The sequence below is a fragment of the Vombatus ursinus genome, unplaced genomic scaffold, assembly GCF_900497805.2.
Source record: "Vombatus ursinus unplaced genomic scaffold, bare-nosed wombat genome assembly UNPS02014816.1, whole genome shotgun sequence".
Taxonomy (NCBI): Eukaryota; Metazoa; Chordata; class Mammalia; order Diprotodontia; family Vombatidae; genus Vombatus; species Vombatus ursinus.
The window spans coordinates 7,344,559-7,363,764 of record NW_020954594.1 but is presented as its reverse complement, the minus strand read 5'-3'; the positions used below and the strand labels follow the sequence as shown (position 1 = coordinate 7,363,764).

Below are 19,206 nucleotides of genomic sequence, written 5' to 3'. Positions count from 1 at the left end.
CCTTTTCTACTCAAAATGTCCTATGACCTACTATTGCTCCTAGGATAAAGCAGAAATGTTAAGCCCTCTCCAATATGATTCCAATCATTTCCCCCTTTGCACTCTGTTCCATCAAACTGGCCTACAGACTTGTTCTCCATATATAACATTATATCTCCTGCCTCCACGCATTTGCAAAGGTGGTTCCCCACCCCATGCCCAATGTCCTCCCTTCTGATTTCCACCTCCTTGAATCCAAAGCTTTCTTCAAAGCATGGCGCTGGCACCACCTCCTACACAAGGCCTTCCCAGATTCCCTTAGAAGCTGTTGTTCTCTCCCTCTTGAGATGACTCTGTATAGATTGTGTACATGTATTACGTCTCCCAGGAAGAATGTAAGCTCCTATAGGACAGGGACTATTTCATTTTTGTCTCTGTACCCCAAAGACACATAACAGATGCTTAATCAATGCTTGTTTGTTTTTTTTTAATTGAAGTTGGTCTTGAAGAGATCCTCTCTGGCCCTTGGAGATATTTGAAATATTTGAAAGGCTGGAAGAAGGGAAAATCAACTTCTTCTTGGAAACTTTAAAAACCCAGGGAGGAATACAGTGTCCAGAATCAGAAAGGGCTGGAAATTTAGAGGTGATGAGAGGACAGAGGGAAGGTACATTCAGAAGAAGAAGCAGAAGTGAGTGAACCTCCTTAGGTACTAATAAAAACAGGTGAGAATCCCATGCTCTTTCTTCCCTGCTCAGGGACAGCCAATACCAACCTACCCCAGATGACCGGCCTGCTTAACTTTACTCCACCCCAGCCCCATTGGCAGTGTTGATCTGGCAGTTAAGTATAAGATGGAGAAAGTTGGGATGTAACATTTCACCCTGCCTAGAGCAGCTCTGTCTTCACCTCTTTCCAACCCTGGAGCTCCTCTCCTCTTCCCCTATTCTTTCACTCTCTTTTTCTACTCCATCTCTTCCCAAACTCCAACCCAGCAGTAATGGCTTCGGCTTTAGCTACAGAGATGGAATTAGATGCACACAAAAAAAAATTATTATAATCTTGGTCCCACAAAGAGCTGAGCTGGTAGTTTGCTTATCTGTTATGGCTTCTTGTGCATCCCCAGAGTTTTAGACCGTCTAACCCAGTCCTTTTTGAGCCACAGAAAACTGAGAGGCCAAGTGGTCAGGGGCAGGAATGTCATCTCAGAAGACTATCTCAGTCCCTTCCCTTCACTTCTTCTTTCACCCAGATGCCCTGCCATTGACATTTTGTCCCCTGGAGATGCAATACTGGGATGGGGCAAGGGACCAGGCAGGGCTCAGAGTGAATTTAGCCTAGGTTGTAGTATAAAGGCATTTCCCAACATCTTTAGTCTTTCCATTTCCCATTATTCTGACTCCCTCTGTTTCAAATACATTTTTAGGAGCTAAGCAGCAGGATTCTTTTTTGAAACGTCTGAAGGAACTATAGTAAGGAAAGGAAAGGCAATAATCAATTCCCCCTTCATCTACAGCCCAAGGAGGGAATCCCATATACTCCCTCTTAACTATCCAGAAGTCTAAAGAAAAAAAAAACTCCTCCAGCCTAGAGAACCAGTTAGCCTGCCTGACTCTTCCTGGGCACAGATGAACCAGGTAAGAGTGTGGTGGAATCCTCAGAGGACTCAGTGTCCTGACTGAATGTCTCCAGACTTCATCTTTCCTCCTGAGGGAGCTAAGGAAAGTACAAGTTGAAGCAACTCTTACATCTCTGGTTTGGGGTAGCTAGAAAATTGGCAGTGAAAATTAGGTCTCCTCTCAGGTAGTGTCTTTGATTCCCCTCCCCCAGTCCCACCCATCACCATAAGTGGGCAGAATTGAGGTCTACTATAGGTCTAAATGCTAAGGAGATTTGGAGCCCCCTCCTAGACACCTCTTCCTCATCCCACCTCATCTCTGGTCTCTAATCTGATTGATGGACTTGGACAGCAAATCTCAGACTAGTCAGAGACCCTGTGGAGAGCAACTGGAAATGGTCTGTCCAAACTGGACCTTGGAAAGACGCTACCCCCATTCTTTTCAGTCCCATATTCAGCACACATCCTTTAGCTGAGAATGTGTCTCTCTTTCCTCTTACCATTCTCCCCACACACACATACACACACACACACACACACACACACACACACTGAGTGTTCCTAAGGCATAGGTTGGGAGGAGGGAGGGGAGGTGAGCATCTTATCTGAGAAGGCAATTAGCAGACTGCTAGTAAAAGGTGTCTCTACCACTAAACAGGTTTACAACTGGGGCTTTCCTGTCGCTAGGCAACCAGTGCCAAAATAGCCACCCCCAGTCAGCATACCTAGCTGGAACTACACACTCCCTCCACCCATGCCCAGCTCAAGTGATTCCCATTTCTTCCAGTAAAATCACCCTAAAAACCCAAGGGGTTCCTGGGCTAGAATAATGAGGTGGAAGAACTCTGTAGATGATCTGGGGAGGACAACAGGGCCAAGACAGAGAATACTGAGACGAAGGCTCCTGCTTCTCTTGGGTTTTGCTCCCAGCCTCCACTATCTAGTAAATACACTAGTCTACCAGAAACCCCCAAACTATGGGAACTCATTCAGACACTCCAAAAAACTTGATGAGCTTTGAGGGGATTCTCTGTTAGGAAAAATCTCAGGAATTCTGCAGAAACCAGCAGATGAGATCATCTTCAGGTGTAGCTCCAACAATGCCAGAACAGCACCATAAACAGGGTTCTCTCTAAGATTGGTGCAGTAGTAGAGGCTCAAACCAAGTACTGGACTGGCTGAGGGGGCTTATTTCTTCGTCCTCCATCATCCTCTCCCAACACTTCTCCATCTTTAGGATCCTGGCATGAGCTCCTTACCTCTCATGCAGGAATGGTCATCCCATTTTACCTTCTTCTTGTGGAAGAAGATGGGCATTTATATGGGCAGTGGTATCTACTAGGCCCCTTTGTTTTCCTACACCCCATCTGAACTTCAATTCCCAGCTGGTTTAATGGTGGCCATCTCTGATGGAAGAGAGGTGAGTCACTCTTAGGGCAAGGGGGTAGGGAGGTCTGTGAGGAGGAGGCAGAGTTGGGGGCTGGAATCCTGGCTTAAGAGAAGCACACTGAGAGGGTAGGCAAGGAGCACACTGTATCGGGTGGGAAATGAGAGGGAGACAGGTAGGCAGGAGAGGAGGAAGGCCAAGAGACCATCCGCCCTTACTTGGTACCATCTTCTGGATTGCCCTCCCCATCTGTCTTACACTCCTCTTCGGTCTTCAGGTCATCCGCACTCAGCTTCTGCTCCTGTTTCCTCCTCACGCACTTGACCACCATCAGTGCCAGGATGACGACAGCCAAGAAACCACCCACTGAGGCACCCACGATCACAGCCACCGTTGAGTCACGTTCAGGGGGCACTGATAGGATGAAAGGAGGACAGATGACGCTTGGTGACTAGACAGGGTTGCCAACCCTGAACTGCCTTCTAACCGTTATTCTCTCCTAGGGCTTAGAGTCAGGGTCAGAGCCTAGAATGGAATCCACATGTCCTACTTTACAGCCCTGTCCATTACGATGAGAAAAAACTCACCAAGATGCTTTGCCGACTCAAGGAAGAGATTAAGCAAATAATTTCACCACCTTTTCCCACTCACCTGCCACCAACTACTCCTGGTTGGTGAATAGTTCTTCTGAGGGCTGCTTTCACTCATCTTTGGGAAGGAAGGAAGAGGAAAAGAAAGGGAAAGAAGAAGAGAGGAGGAAAAGGGAAAGAGAGAGGGAGAAAAGGAAAGGAGAGGAGGAGGGGAGGATCTCCCTCTAGCTGCCCTGACTCACTTCCCCCCTCCCCTGGCTTCCTACCCTGAGGCTTACCTTGTGTTAGAACCTGTAGGTAGATTTTGCCTAGACCACGGTTGCGGTCGGGTGGGTTCATGACATAGCAATTGTAGGTGCCCTCATCCTCCAGCTGTACATTATTCAGGGTCACAGACACATCATACTTGCTGGGGTTCCCTGTGAATTCCACCCGATCCCCAAAACGGTTTGGTTTCAGGTTAATGATTTTCATCCGGAACTGGAGAAACTGGTCATGAGGGGGAAAGAAAGGGAGCACAGAACGGGGAATTTTTAAAGCTACCACAAAAATACCAACCATATCTCTCACCTCCCTCCCAGGACCAGACTCTGATTGCCAAAAGGCCCTCCCTCCCTCCTCCTCCCCCACCACCCTAATACACTGGACAGAAATATGTCTCCCGTTACTGTCCCTCTGCCCTTCTATCCTCATAGCGTTCTTCAAGAAGCCTCTTGATCTGGGCAGAAATTGGAGCCCAGAAGGACTTTAGATTCAGCAGCAAGCATGTGAGCCTGAGGGAAGGCAGTTTACTCATTAAGCTCAGCTGCTCATGAGCCCCCATCCCATCTCCCAGCCCTGCTCACCATCTCCTCAGTGCAATTCTTGCACTCTTGGTATGTCCAATTCAGGGAGAACTGTTTATTGTTCACTGTGTAGCAGGAGTTAAAGGTGCAGGCCAGGCGCACAGTAGTGCCATTGAGGACATTGAGGGTCATGGGAACTGTGACCTCCATGCTCGGTGCTGATGGCACTGGGGACAAAATCACAAGCACATGAGGACCAGAGATGATGGAGCCGGGGTGAAGGGAAGAGCCCAGCCCCTCCACACTCGAAGTGCAAAAGAATAAGGGCAATGAAGGGGGTAATGAGGCAAGGGAAAAGCATGAACAGCTGTCATTTGGGCAGGAGAAGGCAGGTGACTGACTCTGCCACCTACAACTAAAAGATGGGGAGAGGCCCTGGAAGATGCAAAAAAGGGAAACCTAGCGTGGGTGGTTGTACAGGAATGAAGTCAGAATCAGGGGAATAAATCAAGCGAAGGAAGGGGGTTGTGCAACAGAGGAACCATGAAACCTCTCCTGGTGCCACTCTCTGGGGGCTCACTCCCTGCCATCTCCTCCTCCCATCCTCCCCAGACATTAGTGCCTCTCCCCAGTGCACTGAAGCACCTCTCTGTGGCTGGGCTCAGAGTTCTGAGCACAAAGACAGGATGGTCATGAATGCCATGGTCTTCCTCCTCCCTCTCCCTCAATCTGCAGGTCCTTTAAATTACACTTCAGGCTAACACCCTAACAACCCCTATGTCAAGGGGATCCTCTCTGGAATTTTAGTCTGGGAGGACCAAGCCACTGGACACCTTTGATCTTCCCTTCAAGCTCTTGTGAGCTATCCTGGTGATTTGTAAGACATCAAATTGGTGCAGCCTGCCCTGGAGTCAGGAGAATCTGAGTTCAAATCCAGCCTCAGACATTTAACACTTACTGGCTGTGTCACTCTGGGCAAGTCACTTAACGCCAATTGCTTAGTAACCCCAACCCAAAAAAAGACCTCAAAGACGGGGTCCCATGATTAAGCTCACTTATGCTACTAGTAGAAGCAGCACTGTGTAGCACTAGGCCTTGAGTCAGGGAAACCTGAATTCAAATTCTGCCTCTGTCACTAGCCACGTAGCCTTAATTGTTGTTGTCTAGTCATTTCAGTCATGCCCAACTCTTTGTGATCCCATTTAGGGTTTTCTTACCAAAGATAATAGAGTAGTTTGCCATTTCCTTCTCCAGCTCATTTTACAGACAAGGAAACTGAGGCAAACAAGGTTAAGTAATCTTGCCCAGGGTCACACAGCTAGTACCTGTCTTGAGGCCAGATTTGAACTCAGGAAGATGGGTTTCCTGACTCCAGTCTGGAGCTCTATCCACTGAGCCACCTAGCTGTGGGATAGTCATAGGCAAGTCACTTAATCTCAATGAGTCTCCATTTCCTCATCAGTAAAGCGGGGATAAAAATGCCAACTACTTTACATCATTGTTGCTGGAATGAAGTAATGAATGCTTGGCAAATCTTAGAGTACTAGCATCATTTCAGTCATGTTTGACCCTTCATGACCCCATTTGGGATTTTCTTGGTAAAAATATTGGAGCGGTTTGCCATTTCCTTCTCCAGTGGATCCATTTTGTCAGGCAATCAGAAGCTAAGTAGCTTGTCCAGGGTCACACAGCTTGGAAGTGTCTGAGGCTACATTTGCACTCAGATCTTCCTCACTCCAGGCCTAGTGTTCTATCCACTGAGCCACCAGCTGCCTCTTTAGAGTACTACTGAAACATCAGATATTACTGCTTATTAGCTATGTAATCTTAGGCAAGTCACTAACTCTTTCTGGGCCTCAGTAAAAGAGGAAGGCTGCTCCAGATCATTTCTAAGACTCCTTCTAACTCTAAATGTTATGATTTTAGGATTCTATAATTCCAACTCACTAGGATAGTATAGGGGAAGGATAGCAGATGTGGCAACTGGGGTAAGGGAAAGACACTGAAGATGAACCAGGCACTTCTCCCCCTTGCTCCTTTCCACCTCCTCCCTACACACACATTTTCACTCAGTATTTGCATCACCCTCTCTTCCTTCACCAAAAAACCTGGAGGAGGAGAAGCTTCACCACCCCTTTCTCTCTTGCAAGAGGCTGCTTCATTGCCTTCCTCTCTCCACCTCTCCTACTCTTGCTTCCACACCACCCTCTACCCTGTGCCTCCCCTGGCTTTAGCATTTCTCAACTTCTGGGTGTTTCCTTTTGTAATACTATATATTGAATTCTTTTCTGCTTGGCAGCAGTTTCAAGGGCAAGGAAGTCAATGGCACCTGTACCTTAAATATCAGACCTGAAAAGGAACAGAAGGTTCCTCATTAGACTCATTTTCTTTCAAGAAGATTGAGGATAATATGTATAATTAGTAGGGGAGACAATGGGATTAGCACAGAATTACTAGTTATAAACTCTATTCTCCTTGAATTCTAGCTCAAAAAATAGGGAGGGGGAAGTACATTGTTCCAGGGGTTCTCCCCACAGTATCTCCCCATCCATACAGGTCCCTTTCTCTGCCCAAAATGGCCTGTTTTCTGACTTTTTTTTTTTTTGCTGAAACCAAAAAAACAGCTGCACTGCAGCATCAAATGACAAGCTTCCCTTCCCTCTCGGGGCCTCCACCTGCTCAACACAGTGGACCTCATTACCAGGACAGCGTGCCTCTGGACAACTTAAACAATAACTTGGCTCTTCAAGGAGGGCTGTGCAGGTCAGAGTAAGGCTTTTTGTTTGTTGTTTGTTTGTAAGAGGTGAAAGGGACCTTCTGGATCAGGGACTTCAAACCTGGGCTTTCTTGGGGCAGTTTGTAGGCACCCCACTTCACCCCACCCCTCCCTGGCCTCTGTCTCTTTGTTCAGAAGAATGGTAATTAGATTAACAAATCTTTTTGAAGAAAAAAACAAAGACTTAGATTGCTGCTGTACAAGTAAGATTAATGTTAAAAATTCAAAGTAAGCATATGACTTGAGTTTAAAACTACATCTCTAGTCCCAGTCTGGAGAAGGAAATGGCAAACTACTCCAGTATCTTTGCCAAGAAAACCCCAAATAGGGGTCATGGAGAGTTAGACATGACAGAAATGACTGAACAACAACTCTAGTCCCAGTGGCTCTTTCTATAGATGAGAAAATAAAACCCAGAGAGCCTTAAAAGCAGGGGATGCCCTGATCCATCTCAGCAGGTAAGTGGTACCAGACCCTACTTCCTAAGGCAGGTGGGTGGATTTGATGACCTTCCCTGCAAGGCCAAGGAAATCATGTTAATATACATTCCACAAAATCCCAACTCCTTCCCCAGGAGACAGCAAAGTTTCATCCTGCAAAGGGGCTGCGCAGAGAACTGGGGAGGAGAGACACTCAAGTCTGGATGAGCTCAAGAGGGGGGTGGACTGTGCTCACTCCCTTTAGCCATCCCTGTCCCTGGCTTGAATTCCTTCTTTCCTGAGGGTCAAGCTTGGGGGAATGGGAATCCTGACTCTGACCCTGCCTCATTGTGTGGCTCCCGGCAGGTCGTTTCCCCCCTCTGATTCCTCCATTGTAAGATCCGAAGGGTAGATGCTGATCTCTTAAGGTCTCTGCAGGCTCAGGATCCTAGGAGCACACGGAGTGAAAGCCGTAGTTGGGTGCATTGCAGGCATTTTTCTTCCAGCGGGGTGCCTCTGCAGCAGATCCCGAGCAGGGTCTGTGAGCCCTCTACAGGGAGGAGAGCTTATTACCTTAACCCTACCAACTCAGAGAGAAAAGCATCTGAAAACTTTAAGATCATGGGATGTAATGCCTTAAGGGACTTTAAAGAACACATAGTCTGACGTCTTAATTTTACAGATGAGGAAACTGAGGCCCAGAGAGGGAAAATGCATAGGTAGTGAGGGACAGAGACACTTAAAAGAGATAAGGAAAAGGTTAAATTAAACTTGCATCTGCTGTTCCATCCATCTCCCTTCCCCCAGATTTGTCAAGTCTTTTTTGTTTCTTTTTCCTAGGGCTATTCCTTAAGCCCTTGATGTCTTTGACCAAGGTCACACAGAGGCAGAGAGGTATACTTAGGGGTGAAGTGAGAAAAAGCCTCCTAACAATTTGTGCTATCCAAAGGTGGAATGAACTTCTCCTTGAGGTAAGTGGGTTGTCTCCTCCTTGGTGGTGTTCAGTTGGACGCTAAATGGTTATGGACGTTATCGAGGACAATCCTGTCCAGCTATAGGCTGTACTGGATTCTATGATGTAAAGAGTGACAAATTGGAGAGAACTGAGGAATTCTTACTCCCCATCTAGTGGCTCACACAGCCTTCTTGAGCATCGTCTATTTGCCTAGGTTAATATGGGCATTAAGTGGAATAAGGAGAAGGGAGAAGCAGAAATCCAAGGAGCCTCCATTCTCCAGACTCCAGTAGGGTACCTCAAGCATGGGGTTTAGAGACAAGTCTCTCTCCATCACTTGCCAAGCCTACTTAAAACATAACCTCTACCCTTTCGACTTGGTAAGGCTTAGAAGAAAACTCTGCGACTCTGGGAATGCCAACACCACTAGGCTTCCTTCCTGGTCTTATCCCAGTGGAACCACAGAAAGGAAAGCTGTGGTCCAGAAATCAAGCATCTATTGCTTCTCTTGCCATACAGCCATCGTGCTGCTGAATCCTGCCAACTCCCCTCCTACTGTCTCCATAATCTTCCATCTCCATGCAGGCCCTGAATTGCTGTTGTCTCCTACTGAAGGGCTTCCCCATCCAAAATATTACTCTATGCTATCAACTCTGCCTCTACCAAAGCTGCCTTCTTCAACCCATAACCCTTGTTTAGAGACTCATAGGGGCTTCTCACAATATGCATCGAGTACAAGATCCTTCCTGCCCTTGACCCCCCAGATTGCCTGGCCCTCCCAACACAAGCTACTACAAAGCCTTTCATCAAGCCCTCCCATATTATCTCACTCCCTCATCCTTCCTCCTTTTCTATAGTCTCCTATTCTATAGTAGTTAGGTGGTAAGGTGGATAGTACACGGGATTGTAGTCAAGAAGCCCCATATTCTAATCCCACCTCAAACACTTACTAGTTTGTGACACTGGGCAAATCACTTAACCTCTATCTGCCTCCATTCCCTCATCTGTAAAATGGGGATAATAATAGCACCTACCTCCCATGGTTATTGTGAGGATCAAATGAGATAATATTTGTAAAGTGCTTTGCACACCTTAATGCACTATATAAATGCACTATTATTATTATTGCCTCCTTGATTCCTCCCAAATTTATTTTCCATCAATTCTACTCTCATCTCCCAAGTGGCACTTTATACCCAGAAAGCTTCCTTGCCCTAATCTAATCCCTAATTCATCATGCCTTCCCTCACTTAAGAAGTCCCTGAAATCCCAGTTCCTGAGTGGTTTTTCTTCCCCAGTTATGAGTCAGGCGACCTTTTCTCCCAGATCTATCCTATCTAAACATTTAAATCACCAGCTCCCCTTTACTGATAGGCTCTTTACTTGCCCACGATGTTAACATCAATATTTAATCATTCACAGAATCATGGGTTACCATGGGTTGCCATATTTGACTATTTGAGGATCAATGATTTAAAACCAGGAGCAACTTTAGAGGTTATCCAATTCAAAATCCCTCAAGTTACCGATGGAAAAACTGAGACTTGGACTTGCCCATGGTCACACAAGTAGTTCGTTCCAGGGCTGGGATTTGAACCCAAGCGCTCTGACTCTGATTCCAGTGTGGTTTCCATTACATTATACTATCAATAGTTCAGCTGTCAACATGCCATATGAGGGCATCAATCTTATCACATAAATTCCCAGCAGACAGGGATTATGCCTCTCTAGGTCCTTTTGCCCAGTGCATGGTGGTTTTTTGAGCTTGCAGTACTTCCCTCTTCAAATATTACCCCAAAGTCAGTGCATCAGGAACAATTAAATTAAGAAAGTAAAGGAGATGCAAAGAGCACCTTTAAGTTGGGCTTGTAAATTAACTTTCCAGACTGCTTAGCGGGTGGACAGGCTGACCTGTAGTAAGTCTGCAGGTAATGAGACAAGTGGGACAAATATTCTGAACCTCTCACCTCGCGCATCTCACCCTGGATAGGGGGGCAGATAGGTTATTTTATTAAGACTTGATCAGGAATTTATGAAGCCCAGCCTTTAAAATTCACAAGCCCTCACTGTCCATGTACTTCATTTGGGGGAAGGGGGGGTGGGGTATGACTCTCCTCAGCCTCCATCTTAAGTTATACTTTCTCCATTGCCCTCAAGTGTTTTTTACCTGATGTCTTTATCTAAAAAAAAAAATCAACCTGACTCCCCTCTTCCTTCCCCCATACACACTTCCAAAATAATAATGACCAATATTCTTGGTGAACCAGGGCGTAAAAGGAAGACTCAAGGCTCAGCCCTCTGCCCCCACTAGCCTCTGTACGCTCTCTCCAGGCTCCCCAATCCACCCACGAACCAAGGACCACAACTCTAAACGGAAGTCTCTGATGGAGATGGACCCCTCCAACTAGGGCATCAGATTCAATCCCAAGCCCCCATCAACTGGGAACAAGTCTGAAAATCCCAGAAAGAGAGAAGACAGATTCAATCTGTCCTCTGCCCTGACTCCCCACCTTTACCTAAACCCCATCCTTCTCAGGAAAACTTGAAAAACATTCTCCTTTGCCATTTGTGGATTACAATTTTCACAAGAGAGTATCACAGATTCCACACCCCTCCCCAAATTTCTATGTCAAAAGCAAGTAACAGCATCTCTTGCTCATGAGCAATGTCTATCCCTACCCCCACCCCTCAACTTGAACATGGGGCTACACCCTAAAAAGTCCCCCTGTCCGCGACCCCTTCCAGCTCAAGCTGCTGTTTTTGCACATCAGGAGCATGCAAATGGACAATCTAACTTACCCAGAGAGAAAAACAGACTGAGCCCAGTGAAACAGAAGGATGGGCGAGGTAGCCAGGCGTCTCTGTGCATTTTCAAGGACTGAGATGTAGTTTGGTTAGGGGCTGGGAGGGGGTGATCTGGGAACTCAGGGCTGGAAGGTGAGCAGTGGTTAGATGCTAAAAAAAAAAATGCACGGATTTATTTCAAAGACATTTATAATATTGGGGCAGCTTTATTTCCACCTCTATAATATGGCTGGCTAGTCTGTTGCTGCTTTAAAAAAAAAAAAAAAGAAAGAGGAAGATAGAAAAAGGGACATAGGAAAAATTTTATGGTTGGTGGATTTTTTTCAAAGCAGGTGGCAGGGCATAAAAAAAAAATTGTTCCAAGCAGCAGCAAGTTCAATTCAATTAAGTGTTTGCTGGGTTCAAGTTGCGGCACTAGACATTGGAGAAACAAACACAAAAATGAAACTGTCCTTGTCCTCAAGGAGCTTACATTTTACTGAGGATAACAACAGGCATACAGATTAAGTAAACACAAAGTAATTTCTGGGTATGGGGACAGAGCACTAAAAGCTGGGGTGATCAGGAGAAGGCCCCTTTTAAGAGGTGGTACTCAAGCTGGTCCTTGAATGGAACTAAAGATTCCAAGAGTCAGAGATGAGGAGGGACAGTATTCCAGGCACAGAGGACAGCCTTTCAAAGTCACAGGGGCAGGAGATAAAAAGCAGTGTATAGAGAGCAACCAAAACGCCAGCTTGGCTTCTATGGAGAAAGAGAAATTGCATTCTCAGCAATTCTCCCCCTTTAAAAACTAAAGGAGGGGCAGCCAGGTGGTACAGTGAATAAAGCGCAAGTCCTGGAGTCCGGAGGACCTGAATTCAAATTCAGCCTCAGACACTTACTAGATATGTGACCCTGGGCAAGCCACTTAACCCCAATTGCCTCAAAAAAAAAAACAAAAAAAACTAAAGTAAAAATTGCCCTTTCCCCCCTTGACTCTTCCTTATAAACTGTGTTGATACTCTCAGAAGTATGACCAGATGGTCTCCATCTCCACTGAGAAGCAGTCAAGTTGAAATGGATGTAAGTTACAGAAAGAGGGACTTGCTTGGGGTTGGAATATAATCAGCCTGATCATAAGGTTCATTAGACAGTGGAAAAGGTGATGGAAGGAAGTTGCCAAACACCCCTATGTGAACATGTTAAAATGTAAGATAACATAGAATGCACATCTATCAACTGACTTCCCCCACCCCTTTCTGGCCTGCAACACCTTCTACCAATGCAGACCACAAACTATAACCTACAGCCTTAGAGGGCTGCCTAGGACACTGACAGCTAAGTGACTCTTGCCTATGGCCAAACAGAAATAGACACAAAACACAAGTCTGTGTCAGAGACAAGACTTCAACCGAGGTCTTCCTGACTTCAAGGAAGGCTCTTGATCTCTACCCACTAAGCCATGCTGTCTCTCATCAATCAATAAGAATTTATGCAGACTCTATTATATATGTTAACAAGACACTACCAATTTGTTGCTTGGTACTAGTGGGATAACAAAAAAGTACTATACATTGCCCTCAAGAAGTTTATGGTCTAACTTGGGAAACAAGACTAAAATATGAAACAATTAAAGAACAGTAAGTGACAAGATGTAATGAGGTGCTAAATGGTTTGTTGGAGAGGTAAATGATGTAGGAATTTAGAGAAAAGAGAATTGAGGGGGAAGGGCTTGAGAAGCCCTGGGCAAGCCACATGGAGGGAAGGAGGAATGAATCAGAGCCTTCAGAATGGGCCGGTTTAGACAGACCAGGATGGACAGGGCACTCCAAGGTAGAGGAGTAGCCTGAACTTAGGTGTGGTGGTGTTGTTTTTGTTGAGTTTTGTTTGATTCTTTGTGACCCCCATTTGGGGTTTTCCTTAGTAAAGATACTGGAGTGCTTTGCCATTTCCTTCTCCAGCTCATTTTACAGAGGAGAAAAATGAGGCAAACAGTTAAGCAACTTGCCCAGGGTCACACAGCTAGTGAGTGTCTGAGGTCAAATTTGAACTCAGGGCTTCTTGACTCCAGGCATAGCGCTCTATCCACTGTACCTCCCAGCTGCCTTTCAGGTATAGCTGCCCAATTTATGTATAGCTGTGGCCAAAAGTGAAGCAACGGCCAAGATGACTTCTGAAGAGCTATTCCAACCACATGAAAAAAGGAATTCACAAGTTAACTGTCCCTAGAGTTCTCAACTCCAGCATGGACCTCTCCGTTTGATTCTTCGCTGGACACAGAGGACCGCAGACTATAGTACCAGGGGAGGACAAGGAGGGAAGAGTGGAGGGTACTGAAATCAGGTGGCACTATCCAGGTAGGATAAATTCTCATCGCCCACTTGGACACCCTTAGAGCTCTGAGAAAGGACTTTCAAGTTTTCATTCAACAGAAACCAAAGTCCTTTCAAACACAGCCTTGGCTGCTCTCGTCCTGAGCTCTCTGTGGGTAGCCATCAGCAGTACATCCTGCCAGGTGTGCTGAAATGATGGCACTGGCAGAAGCACACGAGGTGGGGGTGGGGAGTGTTATACCACTCTCATCCCTTTGGCTGCAATATAGCCATCAGGGGATGCCCTAACTTACAGTGTGACATCAATCAATGGTACCAGAATTATATACAAATCTGCCCTGGATATTATGAAATCCTGGCCAACACTGCTGATGCTGCAACCTAATTTCAGGAGGCAGGTTAATGCAATGCAATGAGCCCTGGATTTGGAGTAAAAGGACCTGAATCTTCTGCAACTAATTTCCTGTGTAAATTTGGATAAGTCACAATCTCTCTGGGCTGCAATTTCCTTTTCTGTAAAATGGGGCAGCGGTGGGGTAGGAGGGGAAACTATTATCTATGATTACAACAAGGCTAAAAGGAGCCTTGTTTCTAGTTGCTGGTTACCTAGGATTCCTACCCTAGGTTAGATTAGGACAGAATTCATTCATAAAATGAGAAGGCTTGGTGAGCTGACCTGACAACCCTTCTAAGTTTCCAGCCATAACATGCTAGGGTTCTACCCCCTTTCTCCGCTTGGTCCAGGACCTCATCTTCCTTACTGGCCTTTGGTCCCATCACTCTCTCTTCATCTGCAGCAAGCTCAAGGATGCTGCATCAGGCAAGCACATGCCCCCCCGCAAAGAGCAGGAGATATTCAGTTTGATGTTGCCGGCTTCCTCCTTTTTCCTACTACAGGTTGCCTGGGCTTTAAACTGTAGCTCAAAATCTGAGGGAACCCACTCGACTACATTCAGAAAACATTACTGTAGCACATCAAAACTGGGAAGGAATTGGGTGTGGCGATGCTCGGAATAAATTTCTTTGATTTTAAAGGAAACAAACTGGACATTTTAGGCACTGAAGCAGCCCCTCACCTGTACCATCTCCAGCTCTGTAGCTGAAAGGGACCTAAATAAGGACTCCGATGCCCCGACAGAGGAACATAGCAGGAGAGCTGCCCGTATCTTTCCCATACAGTATCTAGCATGTGATGATTTCTTCCCAAGGAATAAACTCTCTCTCGAAGTCAACAGACTATATTAGAGTGAAAAGATCTGTCTACTAGCTTCTAAATCTGACAACTACTCATTAACAATGTGACCTTGGACATGTCACTTAATTTCTCTGGGCCTTTTTCCTCATTTGTTAAAATTCAGGAGTGGATAAAATGGTCTCTAAATATCCTTTCAGCTCTAGATCTTACAATCCTATGATCTCTAAGGGTCGTTCTAACTCCAAACCCTATGTTCTTATGATTAAAGGACTTCTAAGGTTCTTTCCCACTTTGATATTCTGTGCTTATGACTTGCCAAAAGAGTTGTTAAGGATTAAGGAACAAAAATATGTGAGATGGATTATTTGAGAACTTAGTCCAACAACTTTCACACCTTCCCATGATTCCATTAGCCCAAAAGATTTTGTTATTAACCAACTTCAAATTATCAGCCTTAAAGTATAAACCAAAGTAACAGATAACACAAATGTAATTTCTATTTGAGTTTAGAACTTTTTTTCTAGTACCAGTAAATTTACCTTTTTTATTATGTTTGGCTTAGATAGATTTTAAAATTAATTTGCATTCCTTTGTCTCACAGAAACTGACATCGGAGATGATTCAGAACCTATTAGTTGATATAGAGAAAGGCAATCAGAGATTTTAGTTTTCACAAATAATCTATAAAATAGATCATCTATATGGAGTCAAATAAGAGATGAGGAGATACCGTAAAAAGAACACCATTCACTCATGAAGTCTAAAATCCTTCACAGGTCTTCAAAAACGCAAGGATTACCACTCTCATTTTACAGTTGGAGAAACAGGTGGAAAATCAATATATGTAATTAATGCATGGTTGAACTCGGAAGCCGACCATCTCCTTCAATCCCTGCTGCAATGGACTTCCCCTCTGGCCCCTAAAAATAAAAAACAAAATTATATTCCACAAGTAATTATCAAACCTTTATCATATACCCAGCATTGTACTAAATGCTATATGTGGGATTAAAGAAAGAATATAAAATATGATTCCTATCCACAAGGTACTTACAGTCTCTTACAGGCCCACAAGACTTAATTTATATGAAGCAACCAGAAAACAATGCAGGTTAGAAAAAGATCAATTGCCAAGCAGACACTGTTATCAGAAGTCATGAGAGAAAAATGTTGCTGTGGTCAGGAATAGTCAACACTCTAGCAGCTAGGTGGCACAGTAGATAGAGTAGTGGAGCTGGAATCAGGAAGACCTGAATTCAAATCTGGCCTCAGATACTTACTAGCTGTGTGACCCTGGGCAAGTCATTTAACCTATCTGACCCTCAGTTTTCTACTCCGTAAAAAGGGGGCAATAATAGCAGCTTATAAAAAATAGATACATACCGTTGATTGTAGAAATATATTTCACTCAACAGGTAAACAGAAAAGATACAGGGAAAGGGAAAGGAGGGAATTAGAGGGAGGATAGATTAAGGGAAAGATTAATCCTGAGCAAAACAAACTCTAACTAAGGATGTACAAAAATATGTGTAGCTCTTTTTGTGGTAGCAATGGATTGGAAATTGAAAATTGCCTACCAACTGATGAATGACTGAAGAAGTTATAGTATATACACATGATGGGATATTGTTATACTGTAAAAAATGTTGAAGGATAGTTTCAGAAAAAACTTAGAAGACTTGTGTGAACTGATACAGAATGAGACAAACAGAACCAAGAGAATAGATTACATAGTGACAGTAATATTATAAAGACAAACAACTTTGAAAGACTTAAGAATTCTGATCAGTATGATGACCAATCTTGTTGCTTACCCATCTCTTGAGAAGTGATGGACTAAGAATACAGACTGAGTCATGGTTGGGGTTTGTTTGTGTGTTTGTTTGTTTTATTTGGATTTTGGATATGGACAATGTGGAAATTTGTTTTGCTTAACTATATATGTTTGTAGCAGGGATTTAGTTTTTCTTTCTTTCTCAGAGGAGTGGAAGAGGGGAGAAGGGAATGGAAGAAAAGGCAGATAGGTGTCTGAAAAAAATAAAATTTAATTTAAACATTTAAAAATAAATAGTCTAGGACTTCTAGGTCATGTGAGCAACAAGATGGCAGATTAGACATTTTCTCTGATCCCCAAAACTTCACAAATCTCTCCAAAACAGAAATTATGTACCACAGATAAAGCAACTTCAGCTGACTCCACGGCTTAGGACCCCCAGAATCCAAAAGAAGGTTAAAAAATAAACCCAGGGAGACAGCTAGGTGGTGCAGTGGATAGAGCACCTGCCCTAGATTCAAGAGAACCTGAGTTCAAATCCGGCCTCAGACACATAAGACTTGCTAGCTGTGTGATCCTGGGCAAGTCACTTAACCCATTGCCTAGCCAAATAAATAAATAAATAAACCCTGGAACTAACACTGAGCTTATTCAGTATTCCTCCCCCACTTTCCACACTATCAGCAATGGGGCTGCACTAGCAAACCCAACCACATGGCACAGAATGGCATAAAAACCCACCCCTATTCCTCAGTATCCTCTTCCTCCTTCCAATTCTGAGGAAATCCTGGCTCCAGGCTGCAGACATTTGCTTGGGACTCAACAGCCAGCTTGACCACAGCCCTTCAGGAGCAAAAGACTGTGAGGGGCTATAAACCAGAAGCATTAGTGCTGCAAATCTCTGAACTTCTGATGCTGGGGGAAATAGGCTCTGAACTGCCAATGCTGGGCTGAAGAGCAGAGGGAGTGAGACAGGTCACCAGGACAGGACACTCTGCATGTAGGGTGTCGTGCAACACTATACGAAGTCTGAGGGAAAGAGCATCTATCTGGTGCCAGTTCTGACCACCCAAAAGTCATCTGGGGCAAGGACCTACCCTGGTGAACTATGAATTGTCCAGTGTGAGAGGGAGTTAAGATGCTGTGAGATCCAACCCCTAAGGAAACCACAATCAGAAGGGAGGGAGTCAGGAAGTGAGTGATAAGGAAAATAAGGTGGGGGGAAAAAAGACCAAATATTTCAGGAAGAAGAAAACTCAAAGACCTTGAACATAAACAGATAAGTCAACAGGAAAAAAAGTAACAACCAAAGAAAACATGGCCTCCAGATCTAGTAAACAAATTTAGGAATCTATGAACAAATGGTGTAATATTAAGGAAAATGCTGTAACACTTGATGAGAAGAGGACCCTGTAGAAACTGAGGAGAACACAGAACTACAACAATCTGTTCCTGAGTGGTTTAAAAGAGAAATGAAAATTATGAGAGCAGAATATATGTTCTGCACAGAAAAAATAATAAACAAAATGGAAAAATTGGAATCTGCAATGGCAAGCCTCACCAAAGAAACATAAGAGAGAAGAGTAGATTGGAAATGCAAATACACAGATGGAAAGACAACCTAGAAGAAGAGAAGCAAAAATAATAACATTAAAATAAAATATGCTCACTATGCAAGTAAAATATACTCATGTTGAGGTCAGAATGTGTAGAGACAATCTAAGGATCACAGGTTTCCCAAAAGAACATGACAGGACAAAAAACCTTACCAGGATAATCAAGGAAATAGTAGAAAAGAAATGCCCAGAATTTCTATACACAGAAAATGAAATTCCAATTGAAAGAATTCATAGATCATCTCCAGGAGGTGGAAAAAACCAAGGCTGCAAACTCCAAGATACATAATAGTTAAATTTAACAATTCAATTCAGAAACAATAAGTTCTGCAAGGCATCAGGAAAAACACCTTCAAATACAAAGGAAAGGACCTTTGAATAATACAAGACTATTCTGTACCCACTAAAAAAAGAGAAGGGAATGGAATGTGTTCTGAAAAACATTAGAGCTCAGGAAATAGCCCAGGGTGACCTATCCTGCAAATCTGAGCCTAACCATACAGGACAAAAAATGGACTTTCAATAATAAAGAAGAATTTGAAATGTTTTTGAAAGAAAACTAGAAGTGAAAAGATTGTTTGCATCTTGAATATCCCAAATAACAGAAATGCAGAAGGAGTGAATAAATGCAACAGACAGGACACCAACAGTGACAAGAGAAAAACCAGTAAGAGGCTTCTTTCTAAGGTACACAAGGACATAGGGGTGAAGGCGAAAGTAACAGCAATGAAGTGGACAGGGGGTATTATGGGCAGAACCTGGTGACACCCAGCCTATAGGTGAATGCTTCTTTTGTGAGATTACATTACAACATAGGAGGGTACATGAAGGGGGAGTGGCAAGGGGATGAATGGTGAGCAATGTGATTTGCCAGGGTCAGATTAAAAGCTAGCAATGAGGGGAAGGTGACTTCTGTGGTCTCAAAAAATAGAAGAATACAGAAGAGTAGATGAGAAAAAATGAAAGATTGAAAATTGGAGAGGAAAGGAGACCTT

The 19,206-nt window shown here is 44.2% G+C and overlaps 1 protein-coding gene across 1 annotated transcript; it reads right to left on the bottom strand.

Annotated features, from left to right (window-relative positions):
- Positions 1-1,837: 1,837 nt before the first annotated feature.
- Positions 1,838-11,424, bottom strand: SCN2B (sodium voltage-gated channel beta subunit 2). The gene is made up of 4 exons (XM_027835676.1): positions 11,309-11,424; positions 4,420-4,586; positions 3,853-4,063; positions 1,838-3,398 (listed from the first exon to the last, which is right to left on the bottom strand). Exons 1-4 carry the CDS (start codon positions 11,376-11,378, stop codon positions 3,199-3,201), a joined length of 648 nt encoding a protein of 215 aa, XP_027691477.1. The 5' UTR covers positions 11,379-11,424; the 3' UTR covers positions 1,838-3,198.
- Positions 11,425-19,206: the final 7,782 nt, after the last annotated feature.

Bases quoted from the DNA above. Each gene is read 5' to 3' on its own strand.
- SCN2B (XM_027835676.1), bottom strand. From the start codon at position 11,378: ATGCACAGAGACGCCTGGCTACCTCGCCCATCCTTCTGTTTCACTGGG. The intron at 4,587-11,308 runs GTAAGTTAGATT...TTTTGTCCCCAG, and splicing joins CAGTCTGTTTTTCTCTCTGG to TGCCATCAGCACCGAGCATG. The intron at 4,064-4,419 runs GTGAGCAGGGCT...CCTCATGACCAG, and splicing joins AGAATTGCACTGAGGAGATG to TTTCTCCAGTTCCGGATGAA.